General features: G+C 49.4%; 1 protein-coding gene across 6 annotated transcripts in view; it reads right to left on the reverse strand.

Moving 5' to 3' along the window:
- Positions 1-22,699, reverse strand: part of JPH2 (junctophilin 2) — a 65,098-nt gene that overhangs the window by 22,542 nt on the left and 19,857 nt on the right. For 4 of the 6 annotated variants that reach the window (XM_037812116.1, XM_037812117.1, XM_037812121.1 and 1 more), the window contains exon 2: positions 19,530-20,316. In XM_037812116.1, coding sequence (XP_037668044.1) covers positions 19,530-20,316 — 787 coding nt within the window. Of the gene's footprint in view, positions 1-15,267; positions 15,326-15,848; positions 16,298-19,529; positions 20,317-22,699 lie in introns of those variants that run through there. The other 2 variants (XM_037812120.1, XM_037812119.1) reach the window with 2 other exon arrangements.

Genomic DNA, 22,699 nt, shown 5'->3' on the forward strand with positions numbered 1-22,699 from the left:
AAAATCAAACCAAAGCTCTGGGCATAGGAGCTGACAGAATAGTAGGGAAGATCTACAGGAAAATAATCCAATTCCAGAATGTTCAGGCTTCTAAAAGAGGGAGCCCAGAGGAAAAAGGAACCAGGAAGTCTTCCCTGAAGATGAAATCTTTGAGCTACAACTTACAGCAAAATAGAGAGGAACACATGAACCCCTGGGCTAAGTGGAGTGCTGGAGCCAGCTCGGCCACATGAGCTCAAGACTGTCAATGACTCCATCTCCTCCCAGCTCCGCATTCAGTGACATCAAGCTGGTAGCACGAAATCAGCCATGGTGGTAGTGTTTACACCATGGAAATCGGCAAACCCTACAAATCAGGGTTTCCTCCTCCCCATCCTGGAGCACTGTTTTATCTGAAGACTACTTCCCATAATAGACATGAACTAGAGGAAAGTTCACAAACTCAGCAAATTCAGACCCTGTGTTTCATGTCTTCCTTGGACAATTTCTGTGACCCCCTTTGGAAAACAGGTCAGCAGTTTTCTTGACAAAAAGCTCTTGAAGTTTGTCATCTAGGACCATGAGAACCCCCTCACCTGTGCACAGGTGCCCCCTCTCTGCTCCTGTCTGTAGGTCCTAGAAAATGACAATGTCTTCTTTTAAGTTCTGGCGCTGAGTTCTTGGTTCCCACAACTGTGTGAGGTGGTCAGTCAGAGAAGAGAGGGAAGGGGGTTCTAATTAGGGGGGAACAACAAGAGCCAACACACAAAAGGGTTTAACACAGACACACATAGCGTGCTTAGGAAACTGAGAAAAGTTCAGCCTGGCAAGGTAAAGGCTGAGTGAGAGAGAGGATGGCGGCACGTGATAAAGGGCACCCAATGCCATGTTCACTACCAGCTTCCTCTTCTGGGGCACATGCGGAGCCTGCTTCCCAGCTTCCCTTGCAGGGAGGTGTGGCCATGTGACCGGCTTCTGGACAATGGGATGTGACAGGACATGATGTGCTCCGCTTCCTGCTTGGGCCCCTGAAACCTTCCACTTGCATCTCTCCATGAGTTTTCTCTTTTTACCGCTTGAGGCAGAAGAGGGTGAGGACCCTGGAAGCCCTATGTTGAAGACGGCAGAGTCACAGGTGGAAGGAGCCTGGGTCCCAGAGGAGAGCCTGGAGGACAGCTGCCCACTGATGGGGGCACTCACTTTAGACCTCTTACAGGCAAGAAATAAAGTCGTGCATGATCCAATCTACATTTGTGAGTTTCTTTGCTTCCTACTTAGTATGAAGGGACAGAAGATGAGGAAAGGTGGCAGTGGTGGTCCTGGGATCCTCCTATGCATTTTGGGTGGCTTGCATTCCAGTGCTCCTCCAGCAAGCCTCAGCCGCAACATAAACCATTTGTCAGATGAGACCCAAGTAAGGGGAGGAGATTTGCTCTCTTTGGATGAGACTCAGGAAGGTGGCTCTTGGTCTGGATGTCCATCTGCCTTTTGTTAGAGGACCTCGGACCCACTAGTGGGTCAGTGGCTGACAAGCATTTAGGGAGAGCCTGCTGGGTGCAAGGCTTGTCCACGTGGGGGCTCCTCTCCCCCAAAGCCCCACAGAGTCTAATTCCTGGAGCCCAGGCCCTTCAGAAACTGGCTCTCCCTCCCTCTGAGGCTCAGGGAGGAGGGAGAGGTGGGGCCTGGGTCTGAGGCCACTGTCTCTAACGCGTAGGGTGCTTAATACCAGTGGCACCATGAATGATTAGGTGGGCCCAGGACATTCATTAGGTAGCATTGTTCCTGTAAAATTCTATTTAATCATACTGATTCCACCAGGAAGAGAGTCTCATTCGGTGCTGACCAGTCTTTAATGCCTCCCTTCCACTCCTTTCTTTAACAGAGAAAGCTCAGCAGCAAGCAACCTGGAGTGTGAGCTTTTAGGAAGCAACAGTTCGAAGAGAAGATTTAATGATGTTTTTCTTTCTTTTCTTTTTGGTTAATTTCTTTTTATCCAATACTAGATTTCTAGATTTCTATTTATGGTAATGATCTAAAATTCCTTCATAAAAATAAACTTAGGTTAAAGAAAATTAACGGATTTTTAGAATAGAAAGGAAATAATAATCCAGATGGTGTGTGGATATGGCAAGCCTCAAAAGGCACATCAGTGGCTGGCATTTGGGAAACCTGCCTTGCTCCATATTGTCACACCTCAGCGCCTTTGCCCAGGCCAGTCCCCCTGCTGCTCCCCCATGCTGACCTCATTTGGTTGCCCTGGGCTCTGTCTGGGCTGAGGTCATTTCCCAAAGAAGCCCTGGTGACAATCGCTGCACGTGGCTGGGTCGTGGGAAAGGCCCGGCCCAGAGGTGAACCTGACGCAGCTGCCTCTCCCAAGGACTCGGCAAGGAGAGCTCAGAGCCCCGGGAAATGAGGCTCAGCTGCACAAGGGCACACACCCGGTCAGTGGCAGAGGCCTTCCCACCCTCACGCAACGTGAATCGGAAAATAAAATGCATCAACTACTAGAGAGAGCCACAATTGCCATTGGGGGAATTTATGCTAGAATCTACTGGCCCATGGGCAAATGCTGTGTGTACAGCTTCATCTAACATAGCGTAAGTCTAGAAGCCACCCAAACAACCATGCTCAATGACGGGCCTGACTAAATTATGGCACGGCTATGGAGTGGAATACCATGCAGTCCTAAAGACAACCAGGAAAATGATTAATTTTATGTAATTTCACTCCCCAAAAAGAGAAACTGATAAGTTGGGTATTTGGAAAGCTATGGAAAGCTCTCCAGTATACACAGTGAAGAGAAAAGAGCAAAGCTCATAGCAGGATGTAGAATGTGCTACCTTCCGGATAAGAAAACAAAAAGCAGAATCTAACTTGCACTGGCTTCTTTTAGGTTGAACCATATGAAAGTGCCATTTCATAGTTAAACATGGTCAAGTGTCAGTAATTTCAACTGGTCCAACTTAATCTCTGTGTAAAAGACCCCTGGAAGGAGAGGAAAGAAACTACAGACAAAAGTTGCCTGTTGGGTTTGGAGGGAGAACAAGACACTAAAGGGAGAGGACACAGAACCTACATTTTTGAAACTGTGGCATTTGGAAGCACATGAATATATGATCTGTTCGAAATTAAATTTTTAAAATGAAGAAATACTTAGGGCCTCCCAGTGCAGATTCTCTGTGGCACTTTACAGCCAGCCCAGCTGGAGAGAACTGTGCCAGCCTGGGGCCTAGCGAGGGTGGTCCCAATGTAGCCTCTGACAAATTCTCCTCTAAAGGACCCACTCTTTGGCATGTCTGACCCTCTGCCTGCGGCGTCAAGCTCTGGCAAGACTACAGCAAGTGGATATGGCCTTGGCTACTCTGACCTTGCAGTAATACCCCCTTCCCAGATAGGGTTGCACGGAGCCAGGGCTGACGGGAACAGTGTTTCTGTAGTAACGTGATAGCCCCCTGCAGGGGGCACAGCTTGGCCCGGGTGGCTCTGGGGAAGGAGCCCCACTGCACTGTACCCCCCGCTCCCAATCTGTGGTCTTGTGGCAAGAGACCTCGTCCTGGCCAGGCTCCCTGGTTCTTCACCCAATTACACTGGAAATAATCATTATAGTAGGAGTGAAAATAGTTACAACGATAAAAACGACAATTGCTCCTACCGAGTGGTCACTGTGTGCCAGGCGCCGATTATCACGCCCATTTGGGAGGTGAGGAAAGGCCTCCGGGACGCGTGCCCGGCCCTGTCTGCAAGGCCCCACCACGGCACCGTCCGCCGGGGCTTTCGGCAAGAAGGAAGATGTCCTGGAGCTGCACGTCCCATACTGTCGCCGCTAGCCCCACCCAGTGACTACTGGCACTGGAAATGCTACTCCACGGAGGAAAAGCACTTTTAATTTACTTGATCTTAATATAAGATTAAATTTAAATCATGTGGCTAGTGGTAACCATACTGGACAGCTCAGCGATCTGCCCCAGCCCACCCCGACCCCCACCGCCTACCCCTCACCGCTTCTCCTACTCTGCCCCACCCCCACCCCCACTTCGGCCTCACCATCTCCCTGCTGTTTCCAGAGCACACCAGGCACCCTCCCCCCTTAGAGCTTCCTGGAGTGGATGGCTCTCCCCCAGACATTAGCCAGGGGCTAACTCTTCTGCCTCCTTCACATGTTTCTGTTTGCTTTAAAGTAACTTTCTCCATGAGGCCCACTCTGACCACTTATTTAAAAAGGAACCTGCCCCCTCCACCTGCCTCCAGCACTCTCCACTCCACTGCCCTGCTGGATCCCCCTTTAACATGCCCTGTAATTTATCTCTTATGCCTGCTTTCTGTCTCCCAACAAGAGTAAACACACAGTTGAATGTGTCTGAGGCCTTAAATGAGTAAACAGGCGGGTGCTTCTGTGCTATGGGCTTTTCCCATTATAAGATGCTCGAGACCTAACGTTAGTCAGTCAACAAACACTTCCTGAGTCTTGCCTAAGTGCTGGGCACTATGCCAGTGCTGGCACCTGTCAGGGAACACAACAGACAGGGTCCCTAACCTCAAAGATTTTACAACTAGCAAAGAAGACAGGATAAGTGAGGGCAACGGGAAGTGGGGGGTGGCAGCTGAGACAGGGACACACAGGATGCCGGGGACACAAACCAGGGAGCCTCAACGAGAGGGGGCTCAGAGCTGGCCTTGAAGAAGACACCTTCCAGATGAGCAAGTCCTCACAAACGAACAGGGGTTAGGGAGGTAAAGAGGAGGGAAAAGCATTTCAGGTAAATGGAACAACATACGCGAAGTCCGCAGGCAGTAAAGAGAACGGCTGTTTGGAGGAACTACGGCTGAAGGTGAGTGACAGGGGCAGTGGTGCGAGATGGTGCTGGTGGTGTAAGAAAGGGTTAAGTTCAGCTTTCACATAAAGGCCACAAGGAATAGAGAAATGGAGATTGGGTGGAAGAGCTGGCTTAAACTAGCCCTGTAGTGAGGGGAAGGAAGAGAGAGAGCACTGTGACATAAGTCTAGAATCAGCACCAGTTCCTTATATGGGAAACATAACCTGGTTACTGGAATATAAAAGAATGTGGCGGTATGGTCAAAGGCAGGAACTCTCAGTGGGAAATTTAAACTGGATGAGCTCTCCCGGATAGGCTGTACAATTCAAAATCTCAAAGACGGGCTAGTTAGCTCTCTCAGATAGGCTGTAACCTCTGGAGTACCCAGCCAATGGGGGAACAGGGGAGGGACATGCGTATTAGGTGTAGGATATAACTATCCCCACGTTCTTTTTTTGGCAAGCCTGCCTACCATGTTTCTGGCTGTGCGCCCGTTCTCCTCCAGAACCAAGTGAGCATTTATTACAGGTACTGCTTAATCTCCAACACTTGGGGTAAGCTGGAGCCAGACACGGAGGGTCATGTGGGCCAGAGAAAGGAATCTGGGATTTCTCCTACAAGCAGACACCCCTGGGGCCAGCATCACATCTCACTCTACTCTAATTTCACCCAGAGCCACAACGGAAGCAACTCGTAGGTAATGTCAGAGTCACCTGGCACTGCCAGCATCCTGCCTGTGCACAGCTTTCCACTCTCTGCTAAGAGCCTTCTCTGATGCTGCAGGGGGCTCCTTGCCCCCTACCCGCACCCCAAGTGCAAGCAACCTGGAAGTGCAGGGATTTACACCCCCAGGGGAAACTCTCAACAAATGGGGGCTGGAGCCAATGGGTAGTGCCTTCTCTTGTCTCCACCCTCCCAGTGGGCAATCCTGGGAGATTCTGCATCGAGGCCCGGGGGAGGCCAGGCCTGGGGTCCACGTGATGCCCCCATAATGCACACTGCCGTTGGATGTTACTTCTTTCCTGTCTCACTCCCTATTCACTCCCTCTCACCTCCTCCTTCCTGTCATCAATTCCCACATAAATGACCTGCATCCAAATCCTTGTCTCAGGCCCGGCTTTTGGGAGAACCCAAACTAAGGGCCCCATGAAAGGCCCCAGGGTGCCATGAGAAGCTCACTCTGGCTGCTGTGCGGAGAAGAGTGTGGGGGCAAGAAGAGACATGGAGAAGCCATGAGGGACCCTTGAGGTGGGGCAGGCAAGAGAGGGTGGTGGGACACGGGGCTGGTGGCAGTGGAGAGAGAAGGGACTGGAGACAAATAAAGGGCACTTGGCTCCCCTCAGGACCAGAATCTTGACAGGCAAGGGGACAGACGTGGCAAGCAGGCAGCCGTGGAAGGGGATGGCCGTGGAAGGGGGCGGCCATGGAAGGGGGTGGCCATGGCAAGGGGGCAGACGTAGAAGGTGGTGGACGTGGCAGCAAGAACTAACCTTGCTAGAGTTGCACCCCTCAGGCCTGGCCTGCTCCGAGGATCGCTGTTTACAGGGAGCTGAGTGTTTACTTGAACCATCTGAGGACTGGGCTTCTTTTAAACTCCCCTAAGCTATGGCAGGACTGGCAGGTGAGGACTGAGGAAGTCAAGTGGAAGTTGGAGAGGGCTTTGAAAACCCAGGAGAAGCAGCCCTGCCCTGGGGGAAGCCTGAGGCCTGGAGGGGGAGCCTGGGGCCTCTCCACGTGCCAGCGCCTGAGCCTTGGGAAAGAAGGATGAGGAGCCGGCCACAGCCTCCACGTCCCAAGCACTTGCTGAGTGAGCAGCAGACCACAGAAGCCCCTTACACACATCATCACCTTGGGGGGTAGGGCTGTTATCACCCCTTTCTACAGATGAGGACAGTGAGGCTCAGAGTGGCCCAGGGACACACAGTGGACAAGTGGTAATAAAGCTGGGGTTTGAACCTGAATTTCACAGTCTCCCCAGCCCATGCTCTCAACTGCTCTGCCAGACAAAAGATACAGCCAGGCACCAGGGACCACCCACAGGCTATCAGACGGGCAGGAAAGAAACCTAAAATCCTAGACCTGAAGGGCTTTCTCTCCCAGTCATGATAAGAGCGCAGAGTGTGGAGCAGAGGATTTGAAGCCTGACGATGCCTATTATCTTGTGACTTTGGGCAGGTCAGTTTCCTCATCTGTAAAATGGGCTGACGAAATAAACAGCACTTCCCTCGTAAGGATTAAATGAGATGGTGCATCCAAGGGACCCCAGCCCAGAACCTGGCATGCGGGAGGGAGAAGGGGGCCCTGATTCTGGACCCTGTTTTCACAGTTATGAAGCCCCACCTGGTCCTACACACCCATGAGGCAGGATCTCTCGTGATGTCCATCTTACACATGAGGAAAAGGAGGGACAGAAAGCTTACAGGGAGGCCCTTGCCTGTGGCTGTGTGGGAGCAAGTGTCCAGGATGGAGTCTGCGCTCTCGGGCACCTCCCCATGGTGGCCACCACTGTCCCTCATGACCAGGCCCTTTGCGTGTTGACCCCGAGGCCCAGGCCCTGCTGTGGCTCAGCTCAGAGGCCAGGGCTGGGGCCAAACACCAGCCTGGTTTGGTGGGTCCTTTTACTGAGCAGTGGGGGAAACCTTTGCACTGGGGAAAGCGGCATTTTTCTCCCAAAGGTGCAGGCTGTTGGTAGGTCTGTTCTCTGACTCTTGTCATTTTGGCTCTAAAATAAAGCTGAAAATGTTCCGGACCTGGGCCCCTAAGGTTTGTAGGGCTGAGGGAGATAAAAAAAATGTTCCTTTCCAATGCTCAGGGCCTGCCCCCTTCCTATCTGATATATTAAATGTGACCAAGAAGCCAACTGGGATGTAGCTAGAGCCTCCCACATCTTAACCTCCAGCCTCGCCCCTCTCTGATGCTGTCCCACTGCAGGGCCCTGGGGGTTGCTGCCCTTTTCTAGGCCTTGACTTCTTCGTCTGTGAAATGAGCCCACTGGGCATGTCCTTCCTGAGGGTGCTACCAGCTTGGATGGGCTTTTTCTGAAGGGAGGTTGCTGGATTTCCTCTAATTCTCTACTCTCCAAGCTTGGAAGGCCCGGCTCCCCCAAACGCCCATTTCCCCAGTAGTTTTAACGATGTCCCTGCTGCCAGGGACCCAGCCAAACTCTCATCTCTCTCCCCAGACCACTCAGCGCAGGGGTCGGCCTTGGAGTCACAGCTGCCTCCCAAGGGTCACGAGAATCAGGCTCTGACAACTCAGGAAATTCCATGCATCTTGGTCTTCGGTCTCTGGGAACAAAGGGATTTTGTCCATCTCAGCTCTCCCATTTACTAGCTATGCGACTTTGGGCATGTTAAATGTCTCTGCGCTTCAGTTTCCCCATCTGTAAAATGGGGATTACATGAGTTAAGCTAGCTAAGCACTAAGATCAGAGCCTGCCCATGTAGGAAGTCCTCTGTACAGTTATCTGTAACGTCAGCTAGTATTGTCCGAGCTCTCATGTCACCCTCCCAGGCAGCTGAAGCTCAGAGAGGTGTCAGGGCCTTCCATAAGCTTCACTGCAAATGGTTGCTGGCTGCTAAGGCTGGGCCAGCCCCCGGTCTCCTGACTTTCATTCCAGGGCTCCTACTGCCTCTGTTTGTCACTCAATGTCCTTCTCCTAACAGACAATGAGGAAAGGGAGAGTGGTGAGAAAATGAGGAAACAAAGGATTATCGGTTTCTGTCCCACCTGCTGACAATGCCCTGGATGCCCAGAGAGGGGGAGTGTGCTCGATCGAGAAGGTGACCTGAGCTGCCCTTTGAGTTCGTCAGAGCCCTTCTCTGTGGGTCTCCCCTGCATCTGCTCCCATGCTCTCCTGCCGACCTTTCAGTCTCTATCACCTCCCCTGAGAGCCCTGCACCAGCCTTGTCACTGACCCCCAACCTCAGTTTGGCTCCTGCCACCCGACTCCTCACACTAGCAGCAAGAGTGACGGTCCAGAAACACACATCTGACCAGGTCCCTCCCCTGCTCAGCAGCCCCTCATGACAACTCACTGTCTAGAGAGAGAGGTCACCAAGGGGACCCATAGGCAGCCTAGAGCCCACATATATGATTTGTTTGGCCTGCATTATGTGTGTGTGTGTGTGTGTGTGTGTGTGTGCGCGCGTGAGCATATGCATGCACATATGTTGGTGGGTTTTCATGTGTGGACGTAAGAGCTCTAGAGTTTACTGAGAGATGTGCTAGGTCTTGCTCAGTCTAACTGCTGTCTGATCCTCCCTCTTTTTTTCCCTGCCTTCTCCTTCACCACCCCCCCCCGCTTCTCTCCTCTTTGCTCTCTTCCCTGTTCTCAAACTGAGTTCTCCCACTTTGCTATGCAGAGCAAAAATTGGGCTTCCTTCAGCTCAAGCTCCCAAACTCAGTTCCTCCTTTTGCAAATCCAAGGATTTACAGAAACTAGAAAAGCTGTGACTTGTAATGGCCTGATTAGGTCTGTAGCCTAAGGCCACCCTCTCCTCTCCATGCCCTATGTGGGGTGGGCCACACGAGGCTTTTAAGAAACATGTGAATTTGCTGCCAGTATTTAGGAATTGGAAGATTTTGGATAAACCAATCATTATGCGCCTCCTGATGTGATAGAATATGAAGCATACAGAACCATCTAAGAAGGGACCCAAAATACCCAAAACAATCTTGAAAAAGAACAAAGTTGGAGGACTCACACTTCCCACTTTCAAAACTTACAACAAAGCTACAGTAATCAGGACAGTGTGGTATTGGCATAAAGATAGACATATAGCTCAATGGAATAGAATGGAGAGCCCAGAAACAAACCCCCACATTTATGACCAGTTGATTTTCAACACAGTGCCAAGGCAATTCAATGGAAAAAGAACAGTATTTTCAACAAATAGTGCTGGGACAACTGGACCTCAACATGCAAAAGAATGAAATTGGATCCCTATATCATACCATACAAAAAATTAAATCTAAACAGGTCATAAACCTAAATGTAAGAGTTAAAACTATAAAACTCTTAGAAAAATCATCAGGGTATATCTTTATGACCTTGGATTAGGCAATAGTTTCTTAGACTTTATACCAAAAGCACAAGCAATGAAAGAAAAAATAAACCGGATATCATCTTTTGTGCTTCAAAGAACACTATCAAGAAATTGAACAGACAATAAACAGGATGGGAGAAAATATTTGCAAAACAATTATCTATAAGGGACTGTATTCAGAATATATAAGAACTCTTACAACTCAACATTTAAAAAGATAAATAGCTCTATTTAAAAATGGGCAAAGGATCTAAATAGGCATTTCTCCAAAGAAGATTTATAAATGGCCAATAAGCACATGAAAAGATGGTCAATATCATCAGTCATTAGGGAAATACAAATCAAAACTACAATGAGATACCACTTCACATCCACTAGGATGACCATAATCAAAAGACAGACAATAAAAAGTGTTGACTAGTGTGTGGAGAAATTGGAACCCACATATATTGTTGGTGAAAATGTAAAATGACGCAGCTGTTTTGCAAAATAGTCTGGCAATTCCTCAAAAAGTTAAACAGTTATTGTGCTGGTTTGTATATATATTATGTCCCCCAGAAAAAGCCATGTTCTTTGGTGCAATCTTGTGGGGGCAGACGTATGAGTGCAGATTGGGTTGGAACCTATTGGTTCAGTGTCCATGGAGATGTGACCCACCCAACTGCAGACGATAACTCTGATTGGATAATTTCCATCATGGCGTGGCCCCGCCCATTCAGCTTGGGTCTTGATTAGTTTACTAGAGCCTTATATAAGTTCAGACATAAGGAGCTCGCTGCTGGAGCTGAGACAGACATTTTGAAAATGGCCGATGGAAGCTGATGCAGACATTTTGGAGAACGCCATTTTGGAACGCAACCTGGGGTCAAGCCATGTGCCTTCCCAGCTAACAGAGGTTTTCCAGACACCACTGGCCATCCTCCAGTGAAGGTACCCGATTGTCAGTGCATTACCTTGGACATTTCATGGCCTTAAGACTGTAACTGTGTAACCAATAAAAGCCAATCCATTTCTGGTGTTTTGCATTCTGGCAGCATTAGCAAACCAGAACAGTGACCATATGGCCCAACAATTCCACTCCTCAGTATATACCCAAGAGAACTGAAAGCATACATCCACACAAAAATTTGCGCACTAGTGTTCATAGCAGCACTACTCACAATAGCCAAAAAAGTAGAAACAACCCACATGTCCTTCAGTTGACAAACGGATAAGCAAAATGTGGTCTATACATACAATGGAATATTATTTGGCCATAAAAAATGAAATACTGATACATGCTACAATATGGATAAACCTTGAAAACATTATCCTGAGTGAAAGAAGCCAGACACAAAGGGCCACATATTGTCTGATTCCATGTATATGAAATGCCCAATGCGGGCAAATTCACAGAAATAGAAAGTACATGCGAGCCAGTGATTGTTTATTTAGATGGTTTCCATGGTATGCTAATATACCTCAATGAAACGGCATTTTAAAAAAAGAAGGAAAAAAAAAGTACATTTGTGGTCCCCAGGGGCTGAGGGAAAGGCTGAGTGGGAAGTGACTGATGGCAGATATGAGGTTTCTTCTTGGGGTGATGAAAATGTTCTGAAATCAGATAGTAGTGATGGCTGCATAACTGTAAATACACTAAAAACCCCTGAATTGTATACTTTAAAAGGGTGAATTTTATGGTATATGAATTACATATAAATAATGCTGTTATACAAAGTAAATTCTGGGGGAAAAAAAAGAGAGACATAGCTCCTCATTTGAATAAACCAGATATAAAAATATATTTTGGGTAAAATTGAGGAAAAATTATTCTGAAGGAACTATTATTAATCTGTTAGGTATGATCATGGTGTTAGCGTTATGTAGGAAATGTCCTTATCTTTTAGACGTGCACTCTGAAGTACTAAGAGGTGAGTTCTCACAAGGTCTATAATTTACCTTAGAATATTTCACCAAAAAAAGGAGTAGCAGCAAATATGGCAAATTGTCAAACCCAGCTGATGAATATTTCAGTGTTCATTACACCAGTCTCTCTAGGTTTAAAATTTTCATAATAAAAAGTCAAAAGAGTGAAGACATTATGTCAGAACGAAAAATCCCAGTTTCTCTTGAAAAGTCAGGCGATGTGGTGACGTGGGGTCCACGTCCCTCTAGGGCAGTCGTGAGCCTGAGACAGGGAAGCTGAGGTCCCTTCCTAGGGGACACGCGGGAGCTGGATCCCACTCCCACCACCCTCCACTGACCAGGACACCAGCGGCTACCTGCCTGGCTCCAGCTCTGTACCCTGGCATCCAAGCCTGCCCCCATCTGGCCCCGCCTCATCACTATTACCCACCCCCCACCCCCACCCACCCCCAGCTCTCTCAGTGACTCATGGCTCCCAAAATACCCCAGGCACATTCTTACCGCCCTGCCTTTGCACCTCCCAGTTCCTCTACCTGGAACGACCCCCACCCCCGGCAAACTCCCAACCAGAGTCAGCGACTGCCTGCCCCAAGCTTTCCCAGACCAGCCTGGGGGCAATTCGTTTCTCTTTGCTCTAGAGTCCCACTACTCTCCTTCCTCCCTCTAATCCTAATGGGTTGTGCTGAATCCTGTCTGTCTGTACGGCCAGGCTGAGTCCCCAGAGGAAGCTGACCACGCTGATCCATCCCTGGGTGCCAAGTGCCTGGCACACACCTGGTGCAGACTGAGGACTGACCAAAGCTTGTGAAAGGAAACCCACCGGAGGCCAGATTCCGGTGGAGAGCTTCTAGGCCAGGCCGCTCGGCTCCAACTCCCAGCTCTGCCACTACCAGTTGTAGTACCTTGTTCGTGACTCTTAACCTGTCCTCGCCTCAGTTTCCTCATCTGTAAAATGGGGATAACAATGGTACCTTCCTCATAAGGTTGTTTTGAGGCTTAAATAAGTTAACATATGTAAGGTACTGAGAATTGTGCCTGGCTCCCAGAAACACGGTATGAATGTTTGTTAATAACACTTTAACAGGCTCAGACATGGGTGCTTACCAAGCCCCTCCTCTGGACCTAATCGGGGCCAGTCGCCCTGCCCCGCGGGGGCCTGCACACCCTGGCAGTGCTGGGAATGAGTGCTGACAGCACGAAGTCACAGCCTGACGTGACGCCAAAGTCATTCTTTGTGTTGGTGAAGGAAAGCGCCTTGGCTCGGTGCCGACAGGTCTTACGCGCATCTCCATCTCTTGGCAACGTCTCTTTTTAACAGAAAATGCTCAGCTCTTTGGCCACCAATAGTTTGACCTCAGACTTGAAAGATATTGTTCTGTTTTCCAAGTATTTTAATTGGCCACAACCCCTGATGCTGGTTTCCCATTTACAACAGTGATGAGAAAGTTTTCCTTTTTTCAACATACATACTTAAGGATTTTTAAGTAAGTTGATTTAAAAATAGAGATTAAGTAAGAAAGTAAGTAGAGGTGGTACATGGATGTAGCAAAAACTGGGACTGTGGCACATAGAAGACGAAAGTGTGGGAAACAGCCATAGGGACAGTGAAAGGAGATAGGGCCTCCCTCGGGGCAATTTCATCCTCTCTTGAGACACTTGGATCAGTCCCGAATGACGTGTGCTTCACAATAGCAGCCTGCACCTCCTTGTATGCCTGCAAAGCACCAGTCACTTCACATGGGCTGATACAAAATGAATCGAGTTCCCATGTGACTGAATGGGAAAGGGAGGTTCAGAGGGGTGAGGTAACTTCCCTAAAGGTAACACAGCAAATAAGAAGCTGAACCAGATTCAAACCTGGGTCTGTCCCAATGCCACAGCCCAAGCTCTTAGCCACCACAACATGTGGGCTCTTGCTCACTAGAGAATTTCCGTTCCTAGCCATTCGAAAAGTCGACTATAATACCGGTGCTCGCCTTGGGAATTTCCAGGGCCAGCCTGGGGAGGTGAGGGAGAAGGGTGTGTGTGGAGGATGAACCAGCTCAGAGCTGCACTGATGCCACCTTGGTACAAAATCCGAGATGGTCCAAACCTCACACCCTGGGGCAGCCAGGAACCCCTCCAGGCCAGGCCCTGCCCCTGCCACGGGGCACGACAATAGTCATCACAGCAGCCAATGACAACAGCAGCCGACAGGTACCGTCTGCCTCCTACTTGCCAGTCCCGTGCTGAGACTCTGATTTAACCTCGTGGAAACACTCTGAGGTAGATATCATTGTTTTCCTTTTAGAGACGCAGAGAATGAGACTGGAGAGAAGATGAGATACGGCAAGCAGGAGACAGAGCCAAAGTCCCTGCTTAAACACTCACTCCTTCTGAAAAGGAGCCATTTGTGCGGGTGTTGGCATGGCAACCAGTAAAGTTTAGGCACCTCCCCAATCATCTCAACTTCCCTCCATGGCCCAGTATCCATAACCTTAAAAGGCGTTACAAAAAGAGTTCTTGGCCACAAAATAAGAAGACATAGGTCTAGTTCCCCCTCAAGCACATAATGGCTATGGATACATCTCTTTGCTGCTTTCTGTATCTCAGTTTCCCCATCCAGTCAGTGAAGAGGTCAGACTATCTCCACCCACCCTGAATGGATCCAGAGCAGCACTGTCCAAAAAAAATATGAGTCACATATGCAATTTTAAATTTTCTAGTAGCCACATTAAAAAAGTAAAAGGAAACAGGTGAAATTAGTTTTAATAAGATATTTTATCTAACCCAATAGAGCTACACGATAATCATTTCAACATGAAACCAATATAAAAAAATATATTAATTCTTTTCACACAAAGTTTTCAAAATCCAATGTGTTTCACACTTAGAGCACTTCTCATTCGGATGAACCATGTTCAAGCGCACAAAAACTACTTATGGCTTGTGGCTAACATATTGGGCAGCACAGGGCTAGTACCTTTTTCCACCCATAGTTTATTTTAGGGGAATGAGACCTCACGGTTTTCTCCCTTCCCCCTGGGAAAGCTGTCCTGGTCCCAGGCTCTGAGCCGACAGGCTCCACAAGAGCCTCAGGCCACAGTGGACAGAAACCCCGGCCTGCTGGTGGCTGCTGGGAGGGCTTCCTGTCTTAGTTTACTCACTGTGCCGGTCTGAATGTATTGTGTCCCCCAAATGCCATTGTCTTTGTAGTCTTGTGGGGCAGGCGTTTTGGTGATGGTTGGATTTGCTTGGAATGTGCCTCACCCAGCTGTGGGTAATGATTCTGATGAGATGTTCCCATGGAGGCGTGGCCCCGCCCATTCGGGGTGGGCCTTGATCGGTGGAGCTATATCAATGAGCTGACTCGGGGTGGGGAGGGGACGGAGTGCAGCTGGGAGTGATGTTTTGAAGAGGAGCAAGCTTGCTAGAGAGGAACGTCCTGGGGGAAAGCTGTTTTGAGGCCAGAGCTTTGGAGCAGACGCCAGCTGCCTTCCTAGCTAGCAGAGGTTTTCCGGACGCCATTGGCCATCCTCCGGTGAAGGTACCCGATTGCTGAGGTGTTACCTTGGACGCTTTGTGGCCTTAAGACTGTAACTGTGTAGTGAAATAAACCCCCGTTTTATAAAAGCCTATCCATCTCCGGTGTTTTGCATTCTGCAGCACTAGCAAACTAGAACACTCACCAAAGCCCACGGATGGGGGAAGAGTCTCTGAGGAAGACAACCCTGCTTCTCCTCCTAACCCAAAGATTCCCTTATTTGGAAATTCAACCTGAGCTTAAAACTGGAGCCAGGCAGCCACCCCTCCACCCCCCACCCCCAAATGGTCCAGCCCCGTAGGCACACATGACACGTTCCTGGTACCCACAAGAAATCCAAATCTCCCCTGGGCTACCCTTGCATGGTACCATGTGGAGGAAGCCAGGCACTGACTTCAGAGGATCAGCTCAGGTGTGGGCCTCATGTTCTCGGTGGGAACTCAGCCCCTTCACACTCAAGAACCTGACCCTTGGGGGAGGTGCCAGGAGGGCAGGGGCAGAGAAAGGCAAGATTTTGCTCCCAACCGGCTCTCTGCAGGAGCTTGGGGAAATCCCTCTTTCTCCCCAGGTTTCCATTTCTTCACCTTTAAAAATGAATATGATAGATAGTGACAATGATTGCTTTATTGCTGGTTGCTTGGTGTCAGACATTTTACATGAATTAGCTCATCTACTCCTCAAAATAACCTTGCGAGGAAACAGGTTCCGAACAGTGAGGCAGCTTGGGCAGGTCACGCAGCCCTGACACACAAGAACCAGAGTTCCAATTCATGATCTTCCAAATTAAGAGCCCAAGCTCTTATCCACTCCATTCGGTCACTTCCCAAGGCAACCCAGGACAGTCCAGGCTTGCACTTGTAGTAACTACATACACTTGGAGTAATTATTTAAAATGTTCCTCTTAGAAAAAGAGGCAAATCTTCCTTCCAGAAAAATTCCAAATAACTTAAGTAGCTACTCCTTCTTCCAAAGGTACAGCTTAATTTCCATCCCTTCCGCCCCTTGAGTGTGGTTCCAAAGAAAAAAGTCTGGAAAGGGGAAAACAGTAACTTTTCAGCAGAGAGACCAACCAAGAGATCAAGGTTAGCATCACCAGTGACAAGTTGCATGGATATCATGTGCCCCCGGATGGGATGTAGTGAGAAGGGTGCCTCACCTCTGCGCTTTTTCCCCACAGCCTATAACCTGATATCATTACGAGAAAAAACATCAGACAAGGACACTCTACAAAATACCTTCCCAGTACTCCTCAAAGTGGGCAAGGTTATGGCAAACAAGGCAAGACGGAGAAACTGTCATAGCTCAAAAGAGATTAAGGAGACATGATGACTAAATGCAAAGGTGGGATCCTGGATGGGATCCTGGGACAGAAACAGGACGTTAGTGGAAAAACTAGCGAATTTAAAATAAAGCCTGGAGTTCCATTAACAAGAGTGTACCAATCTTCGGTTTGACAAATGTGTGATGGTAACACAAGAAGTTACCATTAGGGGGAACTGGGCAAGGAGCCTACGGGAACTCTCTGTACTATCTTTACAACTTTTCAGCAAATCTAATACTAGTCCACAAGTTTTTGGGTTTGGACAATAAACTACCCTGATCAAAAGCCTGGCTCTGCCCCTAACCAAGAAGTCTTAAGAAAATCACTCATAGCTTCTTTCCCCTTTGATGATACTACCCACCTACACATGCCTGGAAATTTAAAGTTTACAAAGTTAGAGTTAGCCGGGTGTGCTGGTTAAAGCTGCAGAGAAAACTTCAACCCTAGTTCTCCCACCTGTTGGCTAGGTGGTCTTGGGCATATCGCATTCCCCCCTTCTCTTGACCTCAGTTTTGACTTCTGTAAAATGAGTTCATTGATAATATTTATCGAGCCCTTGCTAGGTGTCCAGCACCACATGGATTCCCCTTCAGGACTGAAGGGAGCACCAGGTCATGCCCCTTCCCTGGAGGGTGGCCTGCATTCAGGACAGAGGGTGCAAAGATCCAGCCCTCTCACCTCAGCTTGGGACAACTTTGAAGGGCCATCTCTGCTCCAGAGCACCCCCTGTGGTCGACTAGGGCCTTTGAGGAGACTGCCGCAGCCTGGCCACTGCTCTCTGCCTAAATCCTCTTCCTTCCCTTCTCCGCCCCAGGGGATGATCCCGAGAGCGCTCGGCCTAAGCTTCTGCATGTTCATCTCCCTCTCAGGGTCAGCTTCGCACAACAGGACTGTGAACCACAGGACCTGCACTCTCCTTCTTAATCCCTAGAACAACTCCAATTCTATAGTCAAGACAGGTGAGTTTAGAAAGGAAAACCGATTTGCCCAAGGACATACAACTAAAAAATTGATGGAGCCATAGACAGGGAAACTGAAATTCAGACAGGCAATTGGTTTGTCCAGGTCACTGAGCCAAAAAGTGGTAGAGCCGGGGTATGGCCCTAGATCTGCTCAACTCTGAAGCCCAAGAGCCACAGCCTCGATGGCAGGCCATTTAGAGCCAGCAACAGGATTGCTACAGACACTGGGACTGGGCGCCTTTGCCACCTTCCTGACACACCTGCTGCTATCCCTGCAGCTCACTCCAAAGCCCAGTTTCCTCTTGTGCAAAATGGGAATAACAGTCTCTCTCTCAAAGGGATGTTGTAAAAAATTAAATTAGTAAATACACCTAAAGATCTCAGGAGAGTGACCCCTATGAGTGGCAGCTTAAAAACAAATCACAAAAGCAAAGTAAACTTGTAACCATGTCCTGAGGAGCAGTCCATACACTGAGTGAGAGTATGCCTGTGACAGGGCAAATGGACCTCAGCAGTTATCTAAGAATGTCAGGCTTGACCTGAGCTCTGGAGGAGGACGAGGAGGAGGAGGAGGAGGAGGCGTCAACAGCGCAGCAAGAGGAAGGAAGAGCAGTCCAGGCAGAGGAATCAGCGTGGACAAAGCCCTCTGGCAGGAGGAACCAAAGAAGGGCTGGTAAAAGGCCAATGTGACCAGCACAGAGGAAATCCAGGTCCAGGGCAAGAATGGTAGAAAATGAGCCTGGGTAAGGGGCAGGATCCAGATTATGAAGGGCCAGTCACTCACTGGGTAATATGGGGGCAAGTCATCTCACCTATCTGAGTTTAATGATCTCATCTGTAAAATGAAAATAAAAATAAAAATAGTACCTATCTGGTAAGGTTAAGAGGATTGAATGAATCAATATTTGTAAAGCACTTAAAATAGTGCCATGCACATAGTTGGTACTATAAATATTTGGAGAAAACAGTAGAGCTTTATCTGAAGAACAATGAGAAGACACGGAGGGCTTTGAACATGATGGAAAGGTGGGTGGTGGGTGGATGGGAGGATGGATATATGCATGGGTGGGTGGATGGGTGGATGGGTGTGGCTGAGTGAATGGAAGTGTGGCTGAATTGTTGAATGGAAGTTTGGCTGGGTGATGGAAGTGATTGGGTGGATGGATGATGGATGTGTGCTTAAATGATTGGGTGAGTGAGTGGGTGTGGATATTGTTTGGTTGGATGGAAGTTTGATTGGGTAATGGGAATGGCTGAGTAAATGGAGGTGATTGGGTGGATGGAGGTGGTTGGGTAGGTGGATGAGTAAGTAGTTGGAAGTTTGGATGGGTGTCTGGGTAGTTGAATGGGTGGTTGGGAGGATGAATGGGTGGGTAACTGGATGCTTGGATGGGTAAAAGGACAGAAAGTTGAATGGTTGGATAAGTAAATGGTTGGGTGGACAGATGGTTATGCAAGTGGATATTAGAGAGGTTAAGTAAATGGATTAGGTGACTGGATGAGTGATTGGGTGTTTGGACGGGTGACTGGGTAGAAGGGATCAGTTGGATGAATGTAGGTGGTGGTTGTATGAGGGGAAGGATGACTGGTTGGATGGGTGCCTAGGTGGTTGGATGGGTGCCTAGGTGGACAGACGGGTGACTGGATGCTTGGATGGATAAACACATAGAAAGTTGGGTGGGTGAGTGGGTGGGTGAGGTGGATGAGTAAATGGTTGGGAGGAGAATGGAAGGGTTAGGTATGGGAAGGGAAGGTATGGGTGAAAGGGAGTAGTTGAGTGGATGGATGGATGGATGGGTGGGTGAACAGATGACTCTGGATCCTGAAGAGGCTGCAGTTAACCCCCTAAAGGTCATGGAGAACTACTGGCTGTCAAAGAAGCAAAAATCAGTTTAGAGCTGCCTCTTAGGTTGTCCTGCCCCAGGACCCCTAACCTGAGGGGGGCTCATCCTATCTGCCCCAACCTGGGAGTCATACCTGGAGGCCGCGATCTCAGCCTTCTGGCGCGCTATTGCGGCTGCGCGCTGAGCGCCCTCCACACCATGATCCACCTTCTGGCGGACCTTGTTGCTCTTGAGCGGCAGCACGCGGCGCTTGGTGCTCTTGACAAGCACGTTGTGGCGGTACTTGCCCTCTTCGCGGTGGCCATCGGGCAGCGTGGTGCAGCCGTAGCCGTGGCGCAGGTTGTCCAGCCACTCGCCCTCGTAGCGGAGGCCGCTGGAGCGCTCGCTAACGCCGAAGCCCGAGCGCTTGTCATTCTTCCACTCGCCCATGTAGGTCTCAGTGGTGGTGGCGTCGATATCAGCCTCGAACGGAGCGGCCTCGTCACCCTCGGCGCCCTCGCCCAGGCTGGTGGTGGAGGCGGCGTCGCTGGCACCTGAGCTGAGGTCGCTCTTGAGGAAGCTGACGCGGCTGCGCTGGCTGCCCAGGGACGTGCGCGACTCGACGCGCCGCAGCTTGCCCAGCAGCGCCCCGCGCTGGAAGAGGCCACCGCCCTTGGACGCCCGGGCGGCCGCCTCGGCGTTGGCCAAGAGGCTGAGCGCGAAGCCGCCGCGCGGGATGGCGGGGAAGGGCAGCGTCGGGCCGTCTGAGGCCGGCGAGGCGGGCGAGTCCGGGGCCACCGTGCCATTGCTGTGCTCGCTGCGCAGGGACGAGAGCGACGTGCGCAGGGGCGAGCGCACCACCACGGCCATCCCATAGGGCACGCTCTGGCGCACACCGTAGCCGTGGCGCATGCCATTGGTGAACTGGCCTTGGTACGTCCCTGTGGGCCAAAAGAGAGTCCGTTAGTGGGGCGGCACGGGGGTCCCTGCGTGTGCACATTGACCTGGGTGTGCAAGGGCAGGAGTGGGTAAGGCCAGGTGGAGATGAGAGGAGGCAAGACATCTGAGAGGCATAGAGTGCCAAGTTAGGAAAGCAGGCGAGGCTCTGTGAGTATGTGAGGTTAAATGAGTGTGAAGCTGCGTAAGTGGGCAAGCCAGCAGGAGTTTGTGCAACGGTGTAAATCATCCAATTGGTGGGAGTGTGTAAGGTCACAAGTGTGCAAGGTAGGGTGAGGTTGTGTGAGTTGGAGCATCAATATGTGAAGTTGGGTGAGCAGATAAGGTGTTGGGAGTGGGTGACTTAAATGAGTGTACAGGGACACGAGTGGGCAAGCCAGAGTTTGCAAGATGGTGCGCATATTTCCATTGGTAGGAACATTTGAGATCACAAGTGTGAGAGGTAGGGAGAGGTTGTATCAAAGCATTAAAGAATGAAGTCATGTGAGCAGGTGAGGCTATGTGAGTGTGTGTATTTAAATGAACGTGCACAGTTTTCGGAACCCACAAGAGAAAATGAGTATGCAAAAGTGTAAGCAGGCAAGACAGGGTGTTTGTGCAGTAGCGTGAATCTTTGCATTTGTGGGAGTGTGTGAGGTAATGGAAGTATGTAAAACCGTGAGTGTGCAAGGCTGTGTGTGCACAGCAGGGTGAATGTTTAAGATCATGTGAATGTGACATTATAGGGCTATATAAGGTTAAGAGAGCTCTTAAGGTTTTGAGTGTACAAGAAAGGTAAAGTCAAGTACACATGCAAGTCCATTAGAGGGCCAAAGAGTGCAAAGCTGTGTGAGCAAGCAACACCCTGTAAGTATGAGAGGTTAAACGCATGTGCACAGTTATCCTAGTGTGCAAGATGATGTGAATATCCAAGGTCACAAATGGGTAAAATAGTGAGTCTGCATGGCAGCACAAAAATTGGAGAGCACAGGACTGTGAGAATGTGTATTTGTGCAAGTCATATGTACAAGAGACTTTTACAGGCATAGGTGCCAGTGTGAGTGTAAGAAGTCTTTTGACTTTGCAAGATCATGGGTGTGCAAACAGCGTGTACAGTGGGATGAGTGACTGAGGTCCTGTGGAGGTGATATTACAGGTGTGTGCCACTTTATGTAAGTGTGTGATTTCTGTGCAAGGTTGAGGGTAAAAGCGCAAAGTATTACGAGGCACTGTGGCTGAGTGAGTCTGTGATAGGGGTGGGCATTAGTGAAACTAACACCACATAAGACCACGTGTATGCAGGATACTGGTGTATACAAGGAGGTGTCAGCAGCTGAGGCCCCTGCTTGTATACGAGGAGGTAAATGGCCCAGGCATAAGCCTCACAAGTCTTACATGAGGAGAGAGGCAGCATAAGTAGTGGTTAGGAGCTCAGATTCTGAGTCCAAATCCTGCCCTCTGCCCCTTACTAGCTGTGTGACCTTGGGCAAGTGAACCAAACTCTCTGTGCCTCAACATCCTTATCTGTAAAACAGAGATAATATTGCATTTTACCTCAAATTGTTGCTTGAAGTTTAAATAAGTTAATATCTCTGAAGAACTCTGAAAGAAAAGGTGTGTCTGATACTGTGATTCTACAAGTTGTGCTACTGTTTGAGATCACCTGAGTTGTCTGAACAAGCTAATATGAAGCTGTCAAAATATCTTCAAACTCCACCCCGGGGCTCTGTCCAGAGCCTTCTCCCCATTCTTCCTCCGTGATCGTATCACATAGTGATTTATAACTGCCACCTGTGTGCTGCTGGTTCCCATAATATATCCCCAGCCTCTTCCCCTCCCCTCTGCAACTCCAGATATCAGTTTGGAGATGCCCTCCTTCATGCGGCAGTTACCTCCAATTCATCATCACCCCCCATACACACACACAAACACACACACACACACACTCACACCTCTTCTACCTTCTTGGTCTTTCTCTCTTGGGACAGCAACACTGAAAACCAGTTCTCTGCCTTTATCTTTGTACCTCCAGCATGGAGAAGAGTGCCTGATACATAATGTTCACTGAATTGAAGTGGTAAATTCAGAGCCTTTGTGTTAAACACAAGTTGATACTCTCCCCTGGTTAACAAAAATAAATAGCCTTCTTCCCAACAAATACCCAGGAACAGATGGCTGGGTACCTGAAACAGCTAACCACTTAAGGGACTGCCACACTCAACCAACAGGCATGCTCCCGTTCGGGCCTCTGCACTGGCTGTTCCCTCTACCTGCAACTCTTTTCCTCCAAATATCCTTCAGGTCTTTGTGCAGTGAGGCCTATCCTGACCACCCTGTTTAAAATTGCAACCTGCCTGCACCTCCACCAGCACCCCAGACTCCCCGTAC

The sequence above is a fragment of the Choloepus didactylus genome, chromosome 19 (genome assembly GCF_015220235.1).
Source record: "Choloepus didactylus isolate mChoDid1 chromosome 19, mChoDid1.pri, whole genome shotgun sequence".
Taxonomy (NCBI): Eukaryota; Metazoa; Chordata; class Mammalia; order Pilosa; family Megalonychidae; genus Choloepus; species Choloepus didactylus.